Source organism: Gekko japonicus, unplaced genomic scaffold (assembly GCF_001447785.1).
Source record: "Gekko japonicus isolate JY-2015 unplaced genomic scaffold, Gekko_japonicus_V1.1 scaffold75, whole genome shotgun sequence".
NCBI lineage: Eukaryota > Metazoa > Chordata > Lepidosauria > Squamata > Gekkonidae > Gekko > Gekko japonicus.
The window spans coordinates 704,748-729,600 of NW_015173124.1; the positions used below are offsets into that span (position 1 = coordinate 704,748).

The 24,853-nt window shown below is 44.8% G+C and overlaps 1 protein-coding gene across 1 annotated transcript in view; it reads left to right on the plus strand.

Moving 5' to 3' along the window:
- The window catches only part of POMGNT1 (protein O-linked mannose N-acetylglucosaminyltransferase 1 (beta 1,2-)), a 41,674-nt gene extending 17,904 nt beyond the window's left edge, over positions 1-23,770 (plus strand). Inside the window, exons 9-22 of the mRNA XM_015421952.1 lie at positions 920-1,047; positions 1,730-1,800; positions 2,499-2,574; positions 6,985-7,068; positions 7,727-7,768; positions 8,258-8,316; positions 10,442-10,514; positions 10,658-10,786; positions 12,977-13,102; positions 14,992-15,056; positions 15,993-16,037; positions 16,805-16,940; positions 17,164-17,273; positions 21,582-23,770. Coding sequence (XP_015277438.1) covers positions 920-1,047; positions 1,730-1,800; positions 2,499-2,574; positions 6,985-7,068; positions 7,727-7,768; positions 8,258-8,316; positions 10,442-10,514; positions 10,658-10,786; positions 12,977-13,102; positions 14,992-15,056; positions 15,993-16,037; positions 16,805-16,940; positions 17,164-17,273; positions 21,582-21,681 — 1,244 coding nt within the window. The 3' untranslated portion in view covers positions 21,682-23,770. The remainder of the gene's footprint in view (positions 1-919; positions 1,048-1,729; positions 1,801-2,498; positions 2,575-6,984; positions 7,069-7,726; positions 7,769-8,257; positions 8,317-10,441; positions 10,515-10,657; positions 10,787-12,976; positions 13,103-14,991; positions 15,057-15,992; positions 16,038-16,804; positions 16,941-17,163; positions 17,274-21,581) is intronic.
- The last annotated feature ends 1,083 nt before the right edge of the window (positions 23,771-24,853 follow it).

The following is a 24,853-nucleotide window of genomic DNA, read 5'->3' on the forward strand; positions in this document are numbered from 1 at the left end:
GCTTTTAAAATGTTCCATTTATTTTGAACTCACGTTCATTGTCGGTCATTTCTCTGACCTCGCTCACAGTAAACAATATTCCACTCAATCTCCAGCGCTTGTCCCAGTTGAAACAGCTTGTGCCCGAAGGCCACACAGCAGCAGGACTGTCAGGGCGGAGGGAAGCCTCAATTCTCCGGCATTTAGCCGTCAAAGAGGCCACCCCTCAAAAGCTCTATGGCCTGGAGCCTTTCGCAAAGGCTCCGTGTGAGTGCTACTTGAGGTAGCACCCCCCCATACCGCTGGTGTGCGAGTCGCTTCCCCGAGGTCCGGGGAAAGCGACCTCCATCGCTGATCCGCAAACCGGAAGTCTTCTTTGTAGCATTTTGAACATGGTTCCTGACAGGCAGCTAGTAAACACTTTCTTGAAGTTTTAGTGGGCATTTGAAATAAGTATTCATTCACTGCTTCCCTGTCCTTCTTCATGGATTTGTGGAATGAAGGAAATACAAAGATAAAGGCTGAACGTGAACATAGAATGCCACTGTAATGAACCATTATCTTCACTTTGTGTTCTGGTCTGGAATTACTTGCGAAAGTTGCTAGGCCTTGCATGGGAAGTGCTTGAGCTTTTATGTGTCTTTGTGGTTTTGTCCTCCTTCAGCCATGTCATGAAATCACTACTGTGTTCTCCTTGCTGCTTCATTCTTGCCTTGAGGGCAGTCCAGCAAAGAAAAGAAAGGCTTTTACAACTGATCTCTCTGCTGTCTTCTGCTCCTTGATTCCATGTTGGGGAATGCCCCCATGACCTGTTACTGTTGTTAGTAGTGAATTTCAGATTCCAGGAGCACCATAAGTGTTGGGTGAAACCAGTGTAATGTTAAAAACTTGTCTGGTTCCAAATCCTCTCTGCCTTGAGTTTAAACTGTTGTCTTCACAGATGCTGAATGTCACTGGCCTGACACAGAGTTAAACCGACGGAGGAAACGCTTCTGTAGCAAAGTGGAAGGTTATGGCAGCGTCTGCAGCTGTAAGGACCCTACGCCTATAGAGTTCAACCCTGAGCCAGTGAGTAAATTCATACTCAAGCTCTTTTCCTCCCCTGCTGCTGCATGAAGAGAATGCATGAAGGTCTCCTTCTTATTTTCCCTAAGCAACTAAGCCACCAGCAGTGAGAACTAGACATGGCTTGAAGTAACTAAGCCTTCTCTGAAGCATACCAAAATGCATAAAGTGTTCTCTGTGTTGGGAGGAGACCATTATGTTGTGCCTGGATTCCGTAGCTTTCAGCAATATTCATCTTACCTGCAACATCATAGCAGTTTCTGAAATTTGAGTTTTTAATGGATGCTCAAACTGCATTGCATCATTGTAAAGCTGCCTAAACATGATGCAGCATGGGCTAGATACTGCTGTGCAACCCCCCACCCAAACTCTTGTGATATGTACTTGTCTGCCCAGTCTTCTCCTGTTTACCCCTTTTGCCATCTTTCAGTCTCACTTCCTGTCCTCAGAGGAAGGGTATACCTCCCTTCCTCGGAGACTGTTTGCTTACCACCCTAAGCCTTAACAACAAGGACCAACCAAAGAGATGCAACACCTCCTTTATATATGGTCTGTAGTAGTCATTAAGTATCTGTGCTTGTAAACATGGTGGTTCCTCTACTTCACCTTACAAAAGCAATATGGTGGGAAAGGCATGAGTTTTGCTAGCATTCTAGCTCATGGTCATATTTCTTCCTTTTGAAAGCTCAAAGACAACAAAGTTTTTGATGTGCCAGTTGCTGTCATTGCAGGAAACAGACCGAACTACCTTTACAGGTGAGTATGGGGCTGGGTTTAGTATGCTTCTTGGCTGGCACCAAGCAAAGGCAAAGAGCAAAAAAGGGGGGGGGGGGGAATCTTCAAACAAACCTCGACTGTGTGTAGTATATAACAATAAAGAGGAAAAATAATTTTTCTGCCAAACAGGTCCTTGGACACCTGGAGGGCATGTTTGTTTGGTTATGTATTTTAAAATAATTCTCCCACACTTGGAACCTATGCATGTGCAAAAGGCAGCTTGCTATCATAAAAACGTAGATATGCGCATTTACACAAAACAACAAGTTCCTTGATTTCCTATTGCAGGCGTGAACCTAAGTATGGAGATGATTTCTGCCAAAGATTCAGAAATTCAAATTTAGGCTGAACGGGGCTTCCAGTTAACAGCCTCTTTCTCTTTTGTAAAGTCAGAATAATATTTTTCCTGACATGTCCCTGTCTACTTTTCTGGGAAGGAGAGTCAAACATATGCCCTCCCCATCTGCAGCCTGAAGTGGTACAGTCCAAGAAAATCTTGGATAATTGGCTTGCTGAGTCATATATGCTAGGTTAGAGACAAATATGGTGGGGAAGATCATTAGTGAATCAGAAGGGTGTGGTAGGTGTGATACTTAAAATGAAGAGAAATTTTGGTAGTAATTATATTAGAAACTGGGTTAGATCATGAGCAAAAATTTTGAATGTATCTCTGGCAGGATGCTTCGATCGCTGCTGTCAGCACAAGGGGTTAATCCTCAGATGATCACAGTCTTCATCGATGGCTATTATGAGGTAAGATGGAGTGGGGGGTATCCCTCCTTTGCCATATCCTCTGCTTTCATGTCCATAGCATCATGTGGATCACTTTTTCCACCTGACATAAGATACCAATTTTGTGTGACGTCCAGGGGATATTCCAGTGGAGGATGAAAGGAAAGGCTCCCTGCCTCTACTGCCCTACTTACGCCAGTGGTTTATGAATCCCGCCCTTATGAATCCCCGTCACAGATTGCTTAAAAGGTGCCTTGTGACAGAGCCAAGAATAGTTTGATTTAATTCAATCCACTTGCTTGTAAAGTCTCAGGGATCTGATTCTGTCAGGGTGCAGCCCATCTGGAGAGAGAGAGAGAGAGAGAGCAACCCCTTGTCTAGGCTTCTGTGTTCCACAGATGCAAGGATACCTGCCTTGATGAAGAAAGCAAGTGTGAGTGTGGAATTAAAAATGGTTGGTGTGTCTGATATTGAAAAGAAACTTAAGCTGGTCCAGACTGTGGCATCTAGGCTATTATAAGATCTGGCCTGACCCGCAGCCACAGCATTGCTCACTCTGGTTATTAGTTCGGCAGCCTGGTTTACACATGTAGGAGAGTGGGGTGGCAGGGACCTGAAAGGCTGAAACAGTGAATTGCTCTGCCTCAGACTCCAGGTGGGGAACTGCAGCTTCAGATGTTCCTTCGCATAACAATTTCCCTGCAAGTAGAGACTTCTCAGCAAGGAAACCACGCGTGGGGGGGGGGGGGGGAGAGAGAACCCTTATCCCTTCTGGCTGGTTTCTATTTGTGGGGAGATTTTTAATGCAAAGGAACATTCAAAGATGGAATTTGCCCTTTGGAGTCTGAAGCAGAGCAGTCCATTGAACCATCTCAGGACTCCTCCACCTCATTCTCCTGCTACTTTTTGCACCCATTCAGAGTCTTGGTTTAAGCTGGCTAAACCTGGGATACTTAAAGGAGCACTTTCTTTCTTCCTCTTCCCCCACCCCATGAGAGGCCCTGGGGCAAGTACCTCCATTTGCAGACTTAAGAATGATGAGGGTGAAGAGGAGTGAGACCTTTTTTGCAGTGGTGTCCTGCCTATGGAACATTCCAATTAATTCAATTCATCCAAGAAGTCAATTTCCCCCCCCCCCCCCCCCCCGGGATTTAACAGGAGGCCAGTTAATTGCACTGTTAACATCTATATATGAAGATATATAAAAGAAAGTCCCCTCACCGTAAAATCAATGCCCAGGCCAAACCGCTGGACATAGAGACACCAAATTTGGGGAGAGCGCTTGCTAAGAAGGGATTTTTAGACATTCGACCTCTAAGTGGGTCAAAAGGGGGAAAATGTGCTCCCCCCATTGATTTCTATGCAGCTCCCAGGCAGCTGCCTCCCTGCACCCCCCACTCTCTGATTGGTCAGCTGCAAGGCTCAGTGTTCTGAGGTAAAAAAAACCCAACAGTTACAGGGGACCGCAGACAGCTAATGACAGTTGAGGAAATTAGGAGTGGCCAACAAGCACCTGTGAGGTGAAGCAAAGCTGCTGGCCCAGCCTCTCTGATGGCTTCCAACACACTCCTCCCCCCATCTCCTACACCTAACAGGCAGTTGTCTGTCAGATGCAACCCCACCTCCACTGTGGCTTCTAATACTCCTCCCCCCTCCCCCTCCTACACTGGACAGGCAGCTGCCTGTCAGGTGTAGGAGAGGAGGTGGGGTGGCTTCCAACATACTCCCCCCACCTCCTACGTCTAACAGGCAGTTGCCTGTCAGTTGCAGCAGCGGTTGCAGGGTGCTTAAAGCCACAAGGGAGCCTGCCCCAGCAGTAACGCCTTAGTGATCCTGCCAGCCCTGCCTCCACAGTGGCTTCTAATACTCCTCCCCCCTCCCTGTCCTACACTGGACAGGCAGCTGCCTGTCAGGTGTAGGAGAGGAGGTGGGATGCTTACAGCCGCCGAGGAGGTTTGTTCAGTTTTTTTTCATTGCCATTTGGCACTTTTGGTATTAATGCCATTAGCAACCTACTGTTTGTTTCTAGAAGAGCCTTGGTCAGCTGAATTTAAAAACAAAACAAAACAGTAGTTAGTTGAGTAAGGCCCCCTGACTACATCTGTAAGGTAGTGGCTTTGTACTTTTACTTGATTTCTTAGTGAATAAGCATCTTCATTGTTATACTTTGGACTACTGGACTGGAGAAAGCTGAGTGCTGGTTACCCTGTTCCTTAAAACAGCCCAAGAATACCTGCACATTCCCAGTAGTGTTAAAACAGGCAGCTTGGGACTGGTTTTAACTGTTTTCTGTTGCTCCCGGTGCAACAGCTAGGTGTAGACTGGGTTTCAGTGAGCCTTTGGGACAGAAGTTGACTTTGCTTTTTCCAGCATAGGTCTGGGTTATTTGCTTGGTGAGGTTTCATGCAACATATATTTGGGCTCTGTGATGTATGCAACAGAACAGACAGTTTTTATTCCTTCAGAGAGTCAGTAGTCTTTAAGTCTTTAAAACACTGTTGCTGGAGCGACGGTTACAGCTCCCATGAGATTTGAAAAGCATCTTGTGACTTATGGGAGGGCAGCAGGGACTCCAGTTTACTGGTACAAGAAGAGGTTGTGCCTGGAGCAGGGTTTAGGGAAAGCATATTCTGGGCTTTCTACCCTCTGAGTTTTATTACTGGTCTCCAGACTACAGAGATCTGTTCCCCTGAAGAAAATTGTAGCTTCAGACATTGGAATCCATGGCATCACATCTTCTCTGAGAACCCTCCCCAAATCTCCAGGAATTTCGCTATCCACAGTTGAATACCCTATGCTGTAATCACTGTTATACAAGAAAGGCCCATTGCCTTCCAAAAGTTCTTTACAGACCAGAACTGTGTTTTACTGAACCCCAACCTCCTAATGAGTGGTTGGGCTCCAAAATAAAGCATAAGTATTAAATATATTTTAAACAAGCAGTAAATGATATTCCATCAATACACTGCACTGAAAACAAGATAATGAATACAGTAACAGATAGCACATAACCATATAATGTAGCCAAGTCTATAGACTTATTCCCTTCCTTGAAACATCTCCTGAATCATTCCACTATAATATAATTCCCTGGCACCATTATAAAAATGCCTTCCTGAAGAATAGTGTTTTGCATAGTTTGTAGAATGCCAGAAGTATGGGATATAGATGGTTCCTGACCCTTAGGCACAGCATTCCACAAGGTGGGGGCCACTATAGAAAGTGCAGGTGTGCAGGCAGTTGTTGGCTAGCCCATGAGAGAGTTGCATGGATGTGTACATGTCTCTGAGAGACACAAGAGAAGGAAGGCTAAATGAAAGAGGAAAAGAGAATGAAAGATAGTAAAAGGAGAAGGCTTGGTGATCAGAGAGAGGGAGTTACATTGGAGAATTGGACAAAAGGGAGGCTGACAGGAGAGAGACGTTGGAGGCTGCAGGGCAGTACCCAGAAGCAGTGTCAGAGGAATGGGGAGGAAGACCGTGGGGACCCAGAATCCATAGTGAGAAAGAGGGAGAAGTTAGATGATAGCTACCATTCTTGCAGAGGTGTGAATTCTGTATCTTCAGTGGCAGAGGTAGTTTATATGAAAAAATCTGACCTGGAGTGTACAGCCGAATCCCAGACATTATATACTTAATGTCCTATCTGGGGGGCGGGGAGTTGATAGTGGAGTAAATTTTATGATAGTAGCGTGAAATTATCTTTGTTTTTTCAGGATTCAACTAACTCATTCCCTTTGCCAATATTTGTTTGGGCACATAGTTAACTGTGACCTGAGTTGTGTTGATACCTTGATTAACTGTTTGCTTACAGATTGACTGTTTGCTTACAGATGTGTTAAGACTCAGGAGATGAGTTTTTGTCTTTGCAATTAGCTCAGGAAGGAGACTAGGTTGCTCTCTTGGATGTGTTAGACATTAGCTTAAGAAAATCCATTTGTTGCCTTTGTTACAAACACTGACCATTTATTGTGGCTAGAATCTGAAATTCCTTGTGTCTTCTAAACTTGCTCTTCTGCCATTCTTACCCTTACTTTGTTTTATTTCATTTTATTTACTTCATTTATACCCCAGTTTTCTCCCCAATGGAAACTCAAAGCAGCTTATATCGTACTCCACTCCTCCATTTTATCCTCACAACCCTGTGGGGTAGTTTAGGCACTATGTGTGTGTATGAATGGCTGTAATTTGGGACATATTCAGATAAAATATTAGGTAATTATCTTCCACTTCAAACTACCATTTTTATTATGTTTTTATTAAATGAAACAGAGTACAGTTGTTCTGAATTATCTTTGGTAACATCTGAAGCCTGTCATGTTCTTTTTTCATTGATTGCTAACAGGCTAATGGAGTATGTGAAAAGGAACAGGTCTCCCCTTGGCTTAAAGAACCTCAGTTACTAATCTTGTATGTTGTCTTCTCTTTCTAGGAGCCAATGGATGTGGTAGAATTATTTGGGCTGAAAGGAATTCAGCACACACCTATCAGCATTAAAAATGCCAGAGTCTCCCAGGTGAGGGTCTCCTTTCTCTTCACCCATTGGAATCATGGCAGTGTCTCCTTGGTAGTAACCATGTTGCTTAGCTGCCTGGGGCACCATAAAGAATTTAGTACCTGCAACTGGCCTAACATAGACCCCCTGGCTCAACTATGTATTTGTTAGATTTATTAGCACTTAGGGTGGAAAAGTCAGGAATTGTTCAGCAGCTTAAATTGTTCACCATCACCTTATGCTGTTTTTAAGCTTTTAGGTTATTATTTATATTGTTTTAGTTACTGCATTTTATGTAAGCCGCCCTGAGCCTGCTCCGGAGGGGAGTGTGGGGTATAAATCAAATAAATAAATAAGAATAACTTTTTCACCACCCTCACCTGGATAGCTCAGGAAAGCGCAATGTCATCAGATCTTGGAAGCTAAGCAGGGCCGACCCTGGCAAGTAATTGGAAGGGAGACCTCCAAGGAATACCAGGGCTCCAGAGGGAGGGGAGGCTATCAAGCTCTGAAAAATATCCAAGCCCCCAGTAGAGGTTGCCAGAAGTCACTGTGACTTGTATGCTCTTTAAAGTAGTACTTTGTAAGCAGCTCCTAGCCACTCTTCTGTATATAAAACAGGTTTCAAGCGAGACCCTATTCTATATAACATTTTTACGCTCTCTTTTTCTTTTCACAGCACTACAAGGCCAGTTTGACTGCAACATTCAACTTGCATCCAGTATGTGGAGGGCCTTTCCTCCCCTTTCCTTTGTCCTATTCTTAGACAGAGCCTATTCACTCCAAGCTGGAGAACTCTGCTTTTGTAATGCTCATCTATGGAATCACTGGGGGATGTGTTCTGGTGACTGAAAGAATAATGCTCATGATAACCTATTGTGGAGGCATCTTAAAAAAAAAAAAAAAGCATAAGCAGCACTGACATTCTGTTTCTGAAAATGCTTTTGGAAACTCAGGACTTTACGGTGCTTGGAGCAAATGATATCCTCATACTCTGGTCGGGACCATCTAGTTCTGATAATGAAGCAAAATTATTGGTAGACTCTTCTGGAACCTCACTTGTCAACATTTAGATTGGTGCCAGTGTGCTACTGGGAAGAATGAAATTGTTGACTTTAGTATTAACTCTTGAAGAATGTTGTCATCATCACTTGGGTAGGAACATTACCCCTCCTCACTCTATTCTCTTTCTGTATCTTCCCCTCTTCAGGATGCCAAATTTGCTGTGGTGCTGGAAGAAGACTTGGACATTTCCATTGATTTCTTCAGGTATAAGCTGATTCTGTAGCCAAAACGCAACTAACCCGGATCCCATTTTTTCCTGTTGTTAGAAACACAAAAGGGTTTGTAATCCTTTCCCTAGCCCCTCCAGAGAGGAACACAGAATCACAAAAGAAATAGCAGTCAGTCAGGAGTATCCATCTAATTACTTTAATGGGCAGTAAAGGGAGGCAAACTCAAATTAACATTCCAAACAACCTTCATTTATTACCTATCTCGATGCAAATTCCTCGTTGGCCAGAGTACTCTGGATTCACAATCTGCCATCCACCTAAAACATACCAACACTTTAACATGACCCCCCTCCCATCATCATGGATTGCATGTTCATTCTAATTAGCTGTTTAAGTATTCAAGTTGTGTCAGTAGGCTTGCCAAGTCCCCCCGCCGCTGCAGGATCAGGCCCCGGGGGGAACCCCACCCCCAAAGTACACGACGTGCACGTCACCCGGAAGTGACGCGACCACGCTGGGGGCGGGGCCATGGTCATCTGAGGGAAAACTATGGATGGTCATGGCCCCGCCCCAGCGTGCCCAGCATGGTCGCGTCACTTCTGGGTGATGGGGTTGCGGCGTGCACGCGCTCCAGTAACAAGCCGGGAGCCCCCCGCTCCAGCAGCAGGTAAGACTTGGCAACCCTATGCGTCAGGTTTCATTATGCATGTGTGCTTGTTAGTGTCTATGTAAGTCAAGGCTATTCCTTGCAGTCCACATTCTTTTATGCCTCCCTCCCATCTTATTTCTAGGTTTTGCTACTCTGTGGTATTCCTCAGGCAAACTTATAATTCGGCCATTGTTCGCATTGTTCTCACATTTACGGTTGCTTTCAGCTCATTTTAACTATTTCACTTCCATCACTGTTAACACGAAACTCAGGCAGGGCCTTCTTCTTTTTCAGTATGACCAAACTAATTCTAGTTGATGTACTACATCTGTTTGAGAAAAACTAGTGAAAAAAGGTGTGGGAGAGTGGTTTAGCTATTGAGAAAAACAAACTAGTGAAAAAAGGTGTGGGAGAGTGGTTTAGCTGTGTAGTCTTGTAGGGAGGATGGAAAATAGGGCTTTTCCAACCAGCCTCATGATCACAAAAGGGTGAAAATGAATATGGGACAGGCTCTGTGACCAAACTGAGCATTTACTTCAGTCATCCTTTGTGACATCCCTTATCCATTCACAGAGTGACTGCCATCCTCTATAACCTCTCTTATTCAAGTTATGGATTATAAGAGAGTCAGGATGTCAAATTTGCCACCCTTCTTGTTTCCTTTAAAATCTACAGAGCGTCAAGACCATCTCACACTTCAGGTCCTCTCTCTCACTCCCAGAGACATCCACAGACAGGGTAGCCCTGCCCCCTTTAGGAATCAGCCCTCACTCACATAGAGCTACTGGGTTGGGGCTCAAACACTGTTTCAATCACTTTCTGCCACCATTCATTCATATCCTGTAATATATGTAGGTAGACTGAGATACTGTGTGTGTGTGTTTCATTCCCTTGGACACACAGCCCACAGGGTTAATCAAAACAAGAAACTTTTATGAGATGAACAAAACACTGAGGAAAGTAAAGTACAAGTAACAACATTTCATTTCTATTGAACTTTTGAACAGACTTCCTATTCCTACAACTGGGATCCTTTAGTTACAAATTTACCATTTTCAGCCTGCTCTAAGCAGCTCTTCTGCACAGTTCCCCTCAGTCAGAAAACCCTTTTCACCTCCGCTTCTAAGCTGTTAACTTCTCTGCTGCTGAACAAAAAAACTGTCGTTTTTAACTGCTATTTTTCCAAAAAACCCACCCTCAACATTCCTCAGCTCTCATTGGCTGTTCTTAGGGAGAGGCTGAACCCATCCTGTCCATCACATCCTTGTTATCCATTTGATCACATGCCTAACTTTTTTTAGATCTGCTCATGTTACTGTGTTTGCCCATTGCTTAACTGATCTGCTAATCTTGATTTTGTTCCATGTGCTATGTTTTTGTAGAACATAAGGCCAGTGGGATAAGGAAGCCACCAACCTTGGTGTGGGCTACTGATTGGAAAACCAGCTTAACCAAGGTTGACATAAACACAGGCTTCTTCCAACTGTGTTTTTGTTTCTTCTTTAAACAGTTTCCTAAGTCAGAGTATTTATTTGCTGGAGGAAGATGACAGCTTGTATTGCATCTCTGCCTGGAATGATCAGGTGATTTGGTATTTCATTACCCTTTTCTTCCCTTAGGACTCTCCCTCCTGTTCAGTGTTCAGCAGAATCCTCTGTACATGCACAGCCATGAAGTGCTATCTACTGGGGAGGGCTTTTTAAAATACTTCTTTTTGGGCACTTAGGGTTATGAGCACACAGCTGAGGATCCTTCCCTCTTGTATCGTGTGGAGACCATGCCAGGCCTGGGTTGGGTGCTGAGGAAGACCCTCTACAAGGATGAGTTGGAGCCCAAATGGCCAACACCAGAAAAGGTCAGTATTGTCTCTGTTGGGCTTATCTTATAGAACAGGGCCTGATTGTTTTCTTAAATTCCCAAATGTTGGGTAGAACACTAAAGTGATACTCAGTGACTGAACTCCACACAATATCACTTCTTGCAACATTAGTACCTGTTTATTTAAAAGGTCTTCATGCTACCTTCAGAATTTTCTTATGGAAACAAAAGTGGGGGGGGGGATTATTTATTTATCTATTTATTTAATTTATACCCCGCCCTCCCCGCCAAATAAGACTCTAAAGGATCTCTAAACTTATCCCAAGTTTTGTTACCCATTGTAAATTTCACTGGAAGGACTGGGGAGGGAAAATGTCACTACTGAAACATTTGAAATGTGGACTCTCATCGTGTGAAAGGTCATGAATGAGAAACGCTACAAAAATCCTAAATTCATGTTTGAAAATGTTCATCAAAGTTCTCTGCTCTCTTCACAGTCCATGTTATTATAACTTGTAAATCTATGTGGTCCATGCTGCTTGGAAGCATACCTCTTTGTGAAGGACATCTCTTATAGGCATACTCTTGTGCCTCTAATTTACAGATGGTTGAGGCATATTAGGTGGTTGGATTTGGCAAAGGGATTAAGCAAACCACAGCAGTTTTAATGATGCACATAAACAACTTACCTCATTTATGCATTTAAAGCTACCATGTTTTCCATTACAGCTTTGTATACTTTTACCTGTTTATGGGTCTCAACTCAATCAGTGGGGGGCACTAATTAAATTAATTAAATTAAACTGGTTTTCCCTTCTGGAGCTCCTTACCCCCCCCCCACTCCCCCAGGAAGATGCACTCTGTCTGCTGGTGTGCCAGTTGAAAAAAGTGCTGCTCCAGGCTGCCGGGCTCCCACAGCAGCTGGCATCAGCCTCACCAAGCGCAGAGGTGGAAGGCCAGCTCAGCGCATGTGTGCAGCCACGGCAGCCCCAATGCCAGCACCCCACCAGCCATCATCAATCATTGGTTTCACTGGCAGTGACTGCCAGCCAGAGAAGGAGTGGGAGAGGAAGAGAGGAGGGCTCTCTGAGCCCCATACCTTCCTTGTGCCCACAGTGCCTGGAGAGGCATGGCGCGGCCCCTGGGTCCACTCTGCTGTGGTCTGTGGGGGGCACTGCAGATTCAATAGACAGCGCAACCCCCAGCACACACACTCCCGCTGGCTATGCGCCTGCCATGTATTCCACGTATCTGGAGTTTCTTAAATGTTGACACCTGAGAGTAATATGAATGTTTTGAACGGAAAAGGTGCTCTTCCCAGAACACATGGTTTTTGCTTGAATGCATACACCTGAAGCTCACTGCAGCCAAGCTCTATAATAAATGTAGTTTAAGAATAATATGGGAATGTTTGATAAATACTTGAACCAATCCTGTGACTGCAATCCAAGATAGATGCAAGAAATTTGAGTTTCGAGTTCCAAAGAAAACACTTGAAATCAAAGGTGGTTCAGGATTCTGAGACATCAGACCCAAACCAGTGTCTCTTTTCCCTCCCTGGTGGTGGTCTTAATAATGCTACAGCCAGCCCTAGATTAGCCCAGCTACTTATTTATTTATTATTTCTATCCCGCCCTCCCCGCGAAGGGGTTCAGGGTGGCTCACAATTAAGGGTTATTGCCTAGAGTTGATCTCTGTCTGTCTGAGCATGCCACACATGAGGGTTTGGATAGTCACTGGATGATGGATGGGAAGTGTTGGACTAAAAGGAGAAATCTTGCTGCATATTGGTTTGGTGTAGTGGTTAAGTGTGCGGACTCTAATCTGGGAGAACCGGGTTTGATTCCCCACTCCTCCACTTGCACCTGCTGATGTGACCTTGGGTCAGTCACAAGCTCTGGCACAGCTATTCCTGAAAGAGCAGTTTGTGTCAGAGCTCTCTCAGCCCCACCCACCTCACAGGGTGGGTTGTGGGGAGGGGAGGGGAGGGGAAGGGAAAGGAAAGGAGTTTGTAAGCCACTCTGAGACTCCAAGTGAAGGGCAGGGTATAAATCCAATCTCCTCCTCCTCTTCCTCCTCATATCTTGTTCTGCTATTCCCACCTACCTTTCACTTGGCATGTCAGGAAGAAGATTTGGGGGGAGGGGTTGCAGAAAACACGCTATTTCCAGGCAAATGTTTCTTGCATTGTGCTCCTCTGTTTGCTCTGTGTTTGTGCCTCCTTCAGCTCTGGGACTGGGATATGTGGATGCGCATGCCAGAGCAGCGGAAGGGCCGAGAATGTATCATCCCTGACGTATCGCGTTCATACCATTTTGGCATTGTGGGTCTCAACATGAATGGCTACTTCCATGTGAGTAACTCATACAGACCCACAGAGAGAGCAGGAACCAGCTGCTATTGGACTAGATGCCCCTGGAGGTCCCTTCAAACTCTATGATTCTATGCTATGCCTAGCAGATACTGCAGCCTTCCGCTTCCGGATCCATTAACCAGGGCAATCTGTTAGCATCCCTTTTTGACTTCTCCAGGAAGTTAATAATTTGTGTTTTTTAAACTCTGCAATTGGGGAACAAACATGGTCACTGTTCAGCTTTTCATCCTCCTTGCTGTCAAGAGAGCTTGACTTGGCCAAGCAAAATCTAATCTTTACTTATTTATTACAAATATTTATATATTTGCCTTTCTCATAGGCATCGTGGGACCCAAGGCAGATGGGGGAAGCTGCCTGCCCTCCCTTCCACATGAACAAGCATTCATATGGAGTGATAATTAAATGGCATTCTAACATAAAAGCATTCATGCTGGTCAGACCAGTGGTCCAGCTGGTCCACCATCCTTTTTCATACATTGGCCAACCAGCTGCTCTTGGAAGGCCAACGGCTCTCCCTGTTTCCCTCCCCATCCCAGCACTGGTATGCACAGTAGTTCTGCCTCTGAAGATGGAGATTCCATTGCGTTTTCATGGCTAATAGCCACTGAAGGATCTATTTGCCTTGAATTTATCCAATCTCCTTTTAAAGCCAGACTAAACTAATGGCCATCACTGCATCCACTGAATTCCACATGATAATTCCTCTCTAAGTGATGCCTTCCTTTGTCTATCCTAAACCTATTGCCCATCAACTTCATTGGGCACCCACAAATTCTTGTATTATGCTCATTCTTCCTCTGTAGGGCTTGTTTCTCTCTGTAGTAATTCTGTCTTTAACGGTTTCCGCCAATTTATCTGGAATAGACATCAGATGGCTTGTAACTTCCTGGATCTCCCCTGGATTCCCCTTAAAAACGGATGCTCCTAACAGCACCTTGGAAAGGAGGCTGATTTTTAGCAATACTGTATATTTTTGCTATCACCAGGTGTGTACTATCGAGACCTGATGACAGAGTATGAGTCCAGTAGCACCTTAAAGACTAACAAAATTTGCAGCAGGGTATGAACTTCTGTGAGTCACTACTCACTTTTTCAGATGGTGACATTGTTTCTAATTTTTTTCATTAATCCTCTAACATCTTCACATCTGCTTGACTTGGTTCTTCTGCCCCCCTTTTCCAAAAACAGTGGCTCTAATTTGGGGTAGCTAATCTAGATTTCCCACAGTGAAAACAGATGCAAAGATTTCATTCATTTTTCTCTGCTGTCTCCCTGCCTTGGCGATCCCCCGCTATGTTGCCCACACATGCCCTTGTTTCCCTGGCCAGTTTTCTGACTACATCTCTGTGTGCACAAGGCAGCACATCTCTGGATACCCAGTTACAGGACAAATAAGTCTGAGCTAACCCCTTGATACCCAACTTGATATTGCTTGGATGCATCTGGTTGGCTGCTGTAGGAAAGAGGACAGGAGTCGATGAACCTTGGGCTGATCCACTGCTTTGTAGACTCAGTTTGATTTAAAATGTCTTACAAGCCAATGAAGTGAATAAACTCAACACCAGCTGCTTATGCAGTAATCTGTTGAATAATATATTTCTCCCCCTATAAAATGCGTTAAGTGCTGGTGCACGCAAGAGGTCTGCCATGTAGAGCCCACATTGAAGTCCTTGCTCCAGTGGCCACCACTGTAATGTGCAGTTGCTCACCATGGTGGTGTTGGGGGAGGGGGTCTTCCTTGCAGCTATGACCACTGTTCTGTTGTGCACAGGCCCAGATTCCCTGCTTGGCTCACTGTGTTCTAAGCCAAGTTCAGGAAGAGATGAGCACTAAATCCTAAAGATGTTTTTTGTTCTTCATTTTTCTAGGAAGCCTATTTCAAAAAGCACAAGTTCAATACTGTCCCTAGTGTACAGCTTAAAAATGTGGAGAGGTGAGTGTGATGCATGTGTTACTAGTAGTCCATCCCAGGCTTGTTCGGATCTGGACACGCGGCATTCTTTTTGATGCACCTATCCAGTCTGGACTTGGTCACTTAGGGCCTCTGTATACGTTAAGTACACAGGTTGGGTCTATGTCACCCCCCACCCCACCCCCACACCCCTGTGTTAGGTGTAACCCAATCACATGTGAGTTGTGAGTTCTCCTCAATTCCTGTACACACAGTGCCCAGTTAGGATCAACACTGTAGTGCATGTGGAGAAGGGCTTCAGCCTTCCTTCCCCTCATGCCCATTCCCAGCTAGAAAGTCCCAGGGGGAGGGCTTCCCCCCCCCCACCCGGGACTATTTCAGGTTGATGAAATTAATGCTATTCTACATCTCTACTCCCATTTTAGTTATGTCTTCCCCATATACTTATGCTTTTTCTGTCTTTCTAACTCATTTCCTATTTAGAGGCCCTTGTATGAATCTAGAGTATTCTGTGGTTTACCCCCACCTCTCCTAATTTCCTCCTGTGCTCCCAGGTTTTTTATCTGTTGAGCAGCTAAGTTTACTGATGAACCTGCTGGATAGAAGTCATGAGTGGCCAGTTGGGGATCGCTGGGGTACACCTACCCCTTTGACTATGAAACCAACATATGCTTCCTATGCGTATCTACTCCTTGCTGCCTCAGAACATATGCAGAGAGCAAGAGAGAAGAGACTTGGGGGAAGGAGGGACCAATGGCCTGACTTGGTTCTTCTACCTAAGATGTTCCTCCCACAGTAGGGCCAAAGAGTGGGTGACATTAAGCATCCCTGCAGAATGCCTTCTCTAGTTCTGTGAAGCTGGACCTTGGCACACAGTCTGAACTGCCTTCAAATAAATCTTGTAACAAGTCTTGTACACATGCTTGCACATAGCAAACTCTCTTTTTTGCCACACAGCTTAAAGAAGGATGCATACGAGATTGAGGTTCACCAACTGCTCAGGTAACTTCTGTATTAGGGAATGACATACCTTTTTAGTAATGTGGCTTTGTGGAATTCCATCTCTTAAGTGGGGGAGGAAGAGAGAACCATCTGAGCTAGAGAGAAGTTCTGGCAGGGTATTTGTTGGCAGGCAGTGTCCATCTTCAGGCCCTTTCTATGCCAATTCTGACAGTAAGCTATGCCTGCTTCTGAATGTTTTTTAACAGAAGCAATATGTTTGCAATGGACATCAGCTATATGTAGGCCTTTGGACTGCTTTGGAAGTTTCCTAGGGAAGTCTGTATATTTTTATTTTATTTAAACCATTTTTATGCCACCTCTCCACCCAATCAGCATCTCCAAGACTACAAATCGACAAATGTATTATCTCTAACTGTATGAGAAAGTAAGGGTATGTTAGCAGGTGGTATAATTCAGGTGTATAAAACAGATCCTGGAGACTTCTTGACCAAAGTTATGGGTGGGGGGGAGATCTGACAAACTGAAGCTTTAAAGACAGACAATTCTAGGCCCATCCTGCAGGCTTACAGACTGGGTTGTTCATTTTTTTGGGAAAGATTACTAGATTTTCCAGTTTGGTCACCAAACCAATGTTTGATCTAAAACCTCTGCCTCACATGTTTGGTCACCCCCAATATCAAATACAACTTCTACAGTTAAGCTGCTTAAGAATTCTTGGATTGTTGATTATGCCTGTGAATGTGCCTCTATATTGGAATCTTTTGATTTCTGTGTTTCTCTTTCCTTCCTCCCCCCAACTTCATCAGTGAGGCAGAGGTTTTAGATCACAGCAAGAACCCCTGTGAAGATTCCTTTGTGCCAGACACAGAGGGAAAGATCTATGTGATGTATATCAAGATGGAGCAAGAAGCAGATTTCACTACCTGGACTCAGCTTGCCAAGGTAACTTCCAATCTTTCCTTCCAACCTATGATATAGAATGTAGAAATCTCCATCATTAAATTGCATTAAAGCTGCATATAATTTCCCAGCCAATGTAGAAAAAAGCTCCTAATGGCAGCCTCACCATTTCTAGATTACTGTGAGATCTAAGGAGCTTCCACTGCAGTTGACCCAGGTTTGCTGGCATGTTGCTTCTAAACTTTCCCCTTTCCTCTGCTCTTAGTGCCTCCATATCTGGGATCTGGATGTCCGTGGGAACCACAAGGGACTGGGGCGGGTCTTCCGAAAGAAGAACCACTTCTTGGTAGTAGGAGTTCCTGCCTCACCCTATTCGTAAGTGTCCTCCTTGGGGAGAAGCTGCTTCATTAAAGGCCATTGCTTCTTTAAAGGCCTTTCTGATCCATTTGGAGCCAGGTGACTTAGTTGGGGCAGCTTCTCTCCTCACATTATTCTAGTGTTTCCTCAATGAGCTGTTGCTTTGACAAATGGCATTGATGTTGATGGTTCAGGGAAGGAGCAGGGAATTTTCTCTGATCAAAAGGCAAGCCTTGGAAATCAACCATAGTAGTTTGATTCTGAGAGCCTGCAGAGTATGCTCACCCCTATTTTTGGTCTTTCTTACCCAAACTCTTTACCCCCCCCCCCATATGTATTATCTTACCATCCCATGTTATTGCAGAGCTTTTTTGTTTGCAAGATTGAACATTGTACCTACAATGGTTTTGCAGGGGAAATTTTTGAAATGGCCCTACATGACAGAATTTGCCCTTGTGGCCTTAATAGGATTGATACATCCTTTCACTCCCTGCTGGATGCAGAATTTTTGAGATTATGAGAGATTACTATATTAAGCCTTTATTCAACCAATCACCCCCCTATACTCTGGAAACTCTGGCTGTTTTGCTCAGTGGTAAGATCCTAAGATCACTCTAGCAATTGCGAAATTTGTCTCAGCCCTCTTGTTGTTCAGTCGCACAGTCGAGTCTGACTCTTCACGACCCCATGGACAAGATCTCACCAGGCCCTCCTGTTTTCCGCCGTCCTCTTAGCCCTTGCTAAAAAAAGAAAAGAAATATGTGTCTTCTTCTGCTCAAGATTAGTGGATCAGTGAGCTTCTAAGGGTACAAAAGGAAAGGAGGGAGCAGCGCAGAAGCATCTTGTTGAGCACCAAGTCCATTGTCACGTTGCCATTGCCACTCTATGCTAGTGCCTGTTCATCCCCTCTAAAGCTAAAAATAAAAAAGCAGAAGTTGTAGAGAACTTGGCAAAATATAATGATTCTTGTATTTTGCATTAATACATAGGGATGCATCCTGTGTAATATTTTATCATGTTTGGTGGAAATACAGCTGCTTGGCATTAGAATTATTTTTTTTCCACCACTATGCATCACAATTTACATATGATGGGGTATGTCCTTTTTCCAGCACAAAGGTTATCTGAGAGCTTCTTCTCACACTGACTCTGTGTGCATCTGCTACTTTTCATATTTTAAGGCTTTGCTACATGTGATCTTTAATTTTAGTTTGCCAGCATCTTAGGCCTCAACTGGAAGGGTCTACAGCTGGGGTGTCGAACTGATTTGTTAAGAGGGCTGGATCTGACATTTTTGAGCCAGGCCACATGTGTCATTAAATGTAATGCCAGGTAGCAGAGATACAAACTTTATAAAGGACACAGACAAACACAATTAAAGATTTTTAAAAACTTTAAATAAAACTTGCTCAAAATACTAGTACTCTTGCAATATTTTGTCTATTTAACAGTCTCTGATAACTGACACCTCTTTGCTCTGAATTATTGCATCAAAATGTCTGTGCTGTAGCAATCTTGAGTGTGCTGTTCAGGTGTGCATCTGTAAGCTGCAAACCTACTTTTGATTTATTGACATTCTTTACAGAAATCTCTTGCTCAGTGTTCTGAGTCTAGGACCCAGGGGAAAACATGAAATACCTAGGCATTGTGGGCTTTTGTACATAAGTTGCTTCATGTGCTGGTCAAGAACATGAGAAGGCATCCTGACACAGACTGAGGGCCATGTGTTTGTCTACAAAACTATACTCTTCCCCAGAGAAATAACTACAACTTCCTACAAAGAAAATGTGCTGGGTGAACTTGGTCTTGACACACTCTGCCTAATCCACCTCACTGGCTTGTTGGCATTCCTCCTCCAAAATAGTTCACATTGCTTTCTTACTGAAAAAGACTGGCTCACGAGGGGGAGTGAAAAGGGGGAAGGAACCCAGTTGTACCCAGGAGAGCCAGTGCTTTACCAGACTCTGAGCCAGTGCTTTACCAGACTCTCTCAAATGCACAGGAGCGTCTTGCCTATATCTGTCTGTCCTGTGCGATTAAGAGAGTCTGGTAAAGCAAGCTGTGACATGTGACAGCAGCAGAACTGGAAAAGGAAACAGAAAACAGCCAGGGCCTTGTGGGCCAGATTGGAGCCCTCTGAGGGCCTGATCCGGCTCGTAGGCCACATGTTTGACACCCCCTGGTCTACAGAGTGCCTAACAATGCTGATGGCATGGCACAAAACCCTATAATCCACCATGTGTTCTGCATACATGTTTCCAGGGCTTTTTCGGTAGAAAAAGCCCAACAGGAACTCATTAGCATAATAGGCCACACCCAACAGCAGAAATTCATTACCATATTAGGCCACACCCCTGACAGCACAGCTCATTAGCCTATTAGGCCACACCCCCTTGAAGGGAAGGCAGTTTAAACTGCCTTCCCTTGGCTTGCCCAGGACGCCCCTTGGCTGCAGGGAGCCTGGGCAAGCCAGCCCTTGGAGGGGAGGGGAGGCAGTTTAAACTGCTTTCCCTTGGCTTGTCCGGGTGCCCCGCAACTGCGGGGCGCCCAGACAAGCCGGCCCTTGGACAGGCTGGCCCTTGGACAGGCTGGGGGAGACACAGGGGGGGCTAGCCCCCCCCAGCCTGCCTGCCTCGGAGCAGCGGGCAGGGTCACTCACCAGGCCTGTACTCTCTGTACAGCTCTCTGTAGCCTGTACACTCTCTATAGCCACTCACGCAGAGGTTTTGGCTGTAGTGGGCATGGCCAACTCTGAAGCCAGCCGGAACTCCGTTCCTGTGCGTTCGTGCCCAAAAATAGCCCTTCATGTTTCATTTTAACAAGACCATTTTAGAAGTTCTTTCGTAGTGTGTTTACCACACCATTCTGAATGCTTGGCTGTAGGCTAGGATTTGGTGGGAGTCACAGTTCCCTCTAAGCTGTGCTAGGCAGCACTGGTGCACATTTCAGAGGCCACCTCAGAGAATTTCTTCTGCAGCTCACAAACAACGGAGGATGGGGGGCACCTCCTTCTGGGACCCATAAAATTGGACCCCCTTTTTGAAACTTGGGGGGGGGTTGAGGAGAGGCACCAGCAGCTATGTTGCAAATTTGGTGCCTGTGCCTCAAAAAAACAGTCCCCCCAGAGCCCTGGATACCCCTGGATTGAGTCTCCATTATATGGGGTCCATTGACTATAATGCAGCAGCAGGTCCATCGGCTCTAATTGAGCCAGGAAAAAACTGATTTTTCTTGTACACCTCTATTATGTTTTTCAGTATGATTTGTAAGCTGCCTTAAGTAACAGGGAAAAGTAGGATATAAATATTTGAATAAATAAGTAGTTTGGGCAGGTTGATAACATTTAAGCAACTTCCTATTTGTTAGATTTGGCAGGGTTCTAACAGTGATTGTTCAACCTCTGTTATACTTGACCTGTGATGCTAGTTGTCATATTTCACTAAAAAACCCAAACCAAGTACACTACAAGAGTCTCTCCCCAAGTGCTGGTATGTTTTCTAAGGGTCAGCACAGGGTGATGGTCCAAGGTCAGATTTACCAATATAGTGGACTGGGGTGGATAGACCTGTTCTCCAGAGGCCAGGTCTATCAATTTAGTGGAAAGGGTTGGGTAGATCAGTTCTCTGGAGGACAGGTCTACCAATATAGTGGACCAGGGTGGGTAGATCTGTCCTTCAGAGACCAAGTCTACCAATATAGTGGACTGGGGTGGATAGACCTCTCCAGAAGCCAGGTCTACTCATATAGTGGAAAGGGGCAGGTAGACCTGTTCTCTAGAGGCCTGATCTACCCCTGTAGAGGGCAACATTTTCTTAATGAAATGTGACTTGATTTTGTTCTCTCTTATAATGTTTAAATTATTCTTAAAATATAGTTTAAAAGAATACATTCTGAGATTTTTACAAGGTAGAGTTTTTGATCACAACACTGTGGAGCTTAGAGGGAACATGGGGTGGGCAAGTTTTTCACAAGAGAAGAGAAACTTGATTCTTTGGCCACTGTGTGTGCTGCAGATGGTGGTTTAGTGCTTCATCTGCCTCTAGGATGGCTGTGGGCATTGAAAAGAGGGACTATGAGAGGTCCTTGAAGAATGCAAATGGCAAAAGAGAGCTGAAAATAAGTGGGAGGCAGTTATCAGGGAATGGTTGGATAGGTTCGATAGGGAACCATGCAGGATGTGTAGTCATAGACTAGCCACAAGCAAGAGAAGAGAGACCATCACATAGTGTTTTTGTCAGTACCACTGCTACCAGGTGGAGTCCTTAACTTCCACTTCCTTCCATCTTGTGTATCCCATTCATCGGTCATCTTTCTCCTTTCTTTTAGATTCAAGAAACCTTCTTCAGTGACCCCAATCTACATGGAGCCCCAAGCCAAGGATGAGGCAGCAGGTCCTGTAGCAGCAGCAGCAGCAGAGCAAACATGAAGCAGAACTTGCAGCATCATTCGGATTGCCTTTTCTGTCTGCTGTGAGAAGAGAGGCACAGGCAGCTGTGGAGCTCCATGGGGCTCTGTGTGTCATTTTGTTTGAGGGTCTTAGGAGTAGGGGGCAAGACAGATGAGCTACAGCGCTCCCCCTGCCCTGAGGCAGCTGCTGTTGAGTGTGGATAAGTTGCCCTGGGAAGGCCACGGCAGGCCCCATTTAGTATTTTTCTATGCCACTGCAACAATGCGATTTGTCTCATTTTTAACACTGATGCTTTACTAACTGTGGCCCCCTTTCCCCAAATTGGGGGCTGGGCCAGAGGGAGCTGTTTGAAAGGGATTGGTTCCTTTTTTTTAGGAACTCCTCCCACACCACTGCTTCAGGATATGTTTTTTTATTTATTAACTTCATGTGTTCAGCATACTTCTACAGGCTGTTTTGGCTTGCTTGTATTTCTGGGGGTTTCCAAGATGGGCATTATGATGCAAATCAAATCCCTTGAAAGCGTATGGGAGCGATTCTATGAAACAGATGAGCCAACCTACCTGCAGCTTAGCAAGGGAAACAGGTCACCTGCACATGAGGGGATGGATTTGTGTAGAAGGTGGAGGCTGCAACATCAGGACGCAAGCCACAAAGGAACTCCCATGTTTTCGCACTGTGGAATACCCCTTCCGAATTCTCCAGCTAGTTCTGTTCCCTTCTTCAGCTGGAGTCAGAGGGGCTTGCCAGGCAAGAAAGGGATCTTCTAGGGTCTGGCTTCTGTCTACCCATTAGGTTTTGTTGGCAAATGAAAGCAACCCTTCCTAGCTCCAACTCATGGTAAGAGGCAGACGTGCAGTGGCTTGCAAAGGCCGAGGATGTAGGGCTTGTTATTGTTACTGTTCTGTAGCCGCAGTGCGTGATGTTGTACAGGGTCCAGGAAAAGGGCCAAGGACCAGGTGCAAAAAGTGCCTTGAGTGAGCAACTGGTAGTCTAGAAGGCTTTGGTGTGTGTCAGTTCTTAAAGGTGCAGGTGAAAAGAAATGAATCTAACCAAAATTTTAATGCTACTTGTTTCTTTGGAAATGGGCATCTCAGGATTTAAAAATCCAAACCCAGAAACACAGTTGCCCCACCATTGGTCCTGTGTGCGGATGAGCTGTGACAGCGGCATGTCACTTCATAGGCTGTTGGCCTGACTCTTGGTGGTACGTGCCCATGGAGGGAACTTGCTCATGACCTAGGGAGTTGATGGGACTTGATTCTTTTCTTCTGACTTCTGCCATCTTTATTGCTTGATGCCAGGGGGTTGCTGATGCTTATTCCTCAGAGAGCAGGCATGTGTGTGCGTGTACCAGTTCTTCAGATGTTCTAGACTTCAGATTGGCAGTGTGGAGGTGATGGAATGGGGCAGCAGTTTAGGGACAGAAGGTGAACAGAGGCTTCCTTTTCCACATCCTGTGCCTTATGAAGTAAAGGGAATACTTGGATAGAGAATGTAATTTTCAGAATTATTCAGTGAACGATTAGAGGGATGGGAGTTCTTCCCTTTAAGGGACAGTTGGGTTCTAGTTCTACACAAGCCCTTCCATTTGGTTGATGCTTTTTGTTTTTTCTTTCCCCGCACAAGAGGTATAACAAGGAGGGTAGGCAAAATACAGTATTACAATGTTCATTTAATCCATCCGCAAGGCAGTAGTGGCCTCCATAGCTAAATTTCCATCCTTTGCCACCTCTCCCGGAGCTGGAGAAGTGTCTTGAGTTGGGAGTGCTGTGCTTCACATCTGCTAGCTTTTTTGTAAATCTTACTTCCTACTAGTCCTAAAGCCCTGTTGTTCCTATAATTGAGGAGGAGACCACAAAATCTTGTGATGGCTTGAGATGGGCTGTCTACTTTTGAGAGGTCTGCCCGTGAGTTGGTACACAGAGGTGACCTTTGTGTTTTTCCTCAGTCTGTCCCATGTCTTTTTGTAAGAAAACAGAGCAGCATGTGTTGACACCTTGCCTCTGACAGATGGGTTCAGTTATTAGCCACACACCGTAAGGTGCACATGAGACCAGCTGGTCCAGTGTAGTGTAGCAGGAACTCCTTTGCATATTAGGCGACACCCCCCTAATGTAGCCAATCCTCCAAGAGCTTACAGGGCTCTTCTTACAGGGGCTACTGTAAGCTCTTGGAGGATTGGCAACATTAGGGGTGTGTCACCTAATATGCAAAGGAGTTCCTGCTACAAAAAGAGCCCTGGCGGGTGTACGAGTATATCTTGGCCCTTCCTGTTGGCTTTGAAGTAGATGCACTGTGGAAGAGGTCATCTTCCAGCTGCATGATAAACATGTAAAAGTACAGCAGAGCCTGCTTGAGATTAATAGTGCCTTCCTAAACAGTTACAGCCCTCTAAGTCCATTGACTTTAATGGACTTACAAGGATGTAACTAAGAGGAGTACATGCAGCTTCTTCCGCCGGTTAATAATAACTTGTTTGTCTTCAGTTGCATTGTGTTTCATTGCAGGAAAACTGGACCACACAAGCTGTTCTTCTTTCTCCCATCCCACCCCCCAAAACCATTGTGGCAGCCATTTTTGCCAGGTACTGTGGAAGTTAATACAGGACCACTCTTCATGTTTATCAAAAGAACAGTTCCCACTTCTTCCCCATGTGTCTCCACATCAAGCAGCATAAAGTGGAGGAGCCACAGATACTACAAACTGGTACTTAGAAGATGTTCCTCAGCCAACCATTATTCCTCAGCACAAATTTAGTTTATATTCTTTTCAGACACATACATAACAAAGTGTTCTGCAGAGATGCATGGTTGCTGGATGAGAATTTTGTCTGTCCTATAATGTATAAAATGGTTCTCTTTATGAAGCAGCTAATCAGTGGTTTAATTATTAAGTGATAATATGGTACAGTTTTTGTTTTGTTATTTAAGACCATGCCACTCATAATTAGGAGTGGGGCTTTTTGTCAGGGGAGTAACCCATCAACTTAGCTCCACAAGACCAGCCACTAGAATGAACTACAAGCAACGCTATAAATATATTTCCTTTATTTGATAACAGGGAAGTTTGAAAGCCACCCTTAGCCTCCAGAGTGTTAATTCACTTGCTGTTTCTGTTTAGAGAGTCAGCAAACACACATCCTATTTATTTACAGGAACTGGAGTTATTTAATTTCATAAAGCACAGC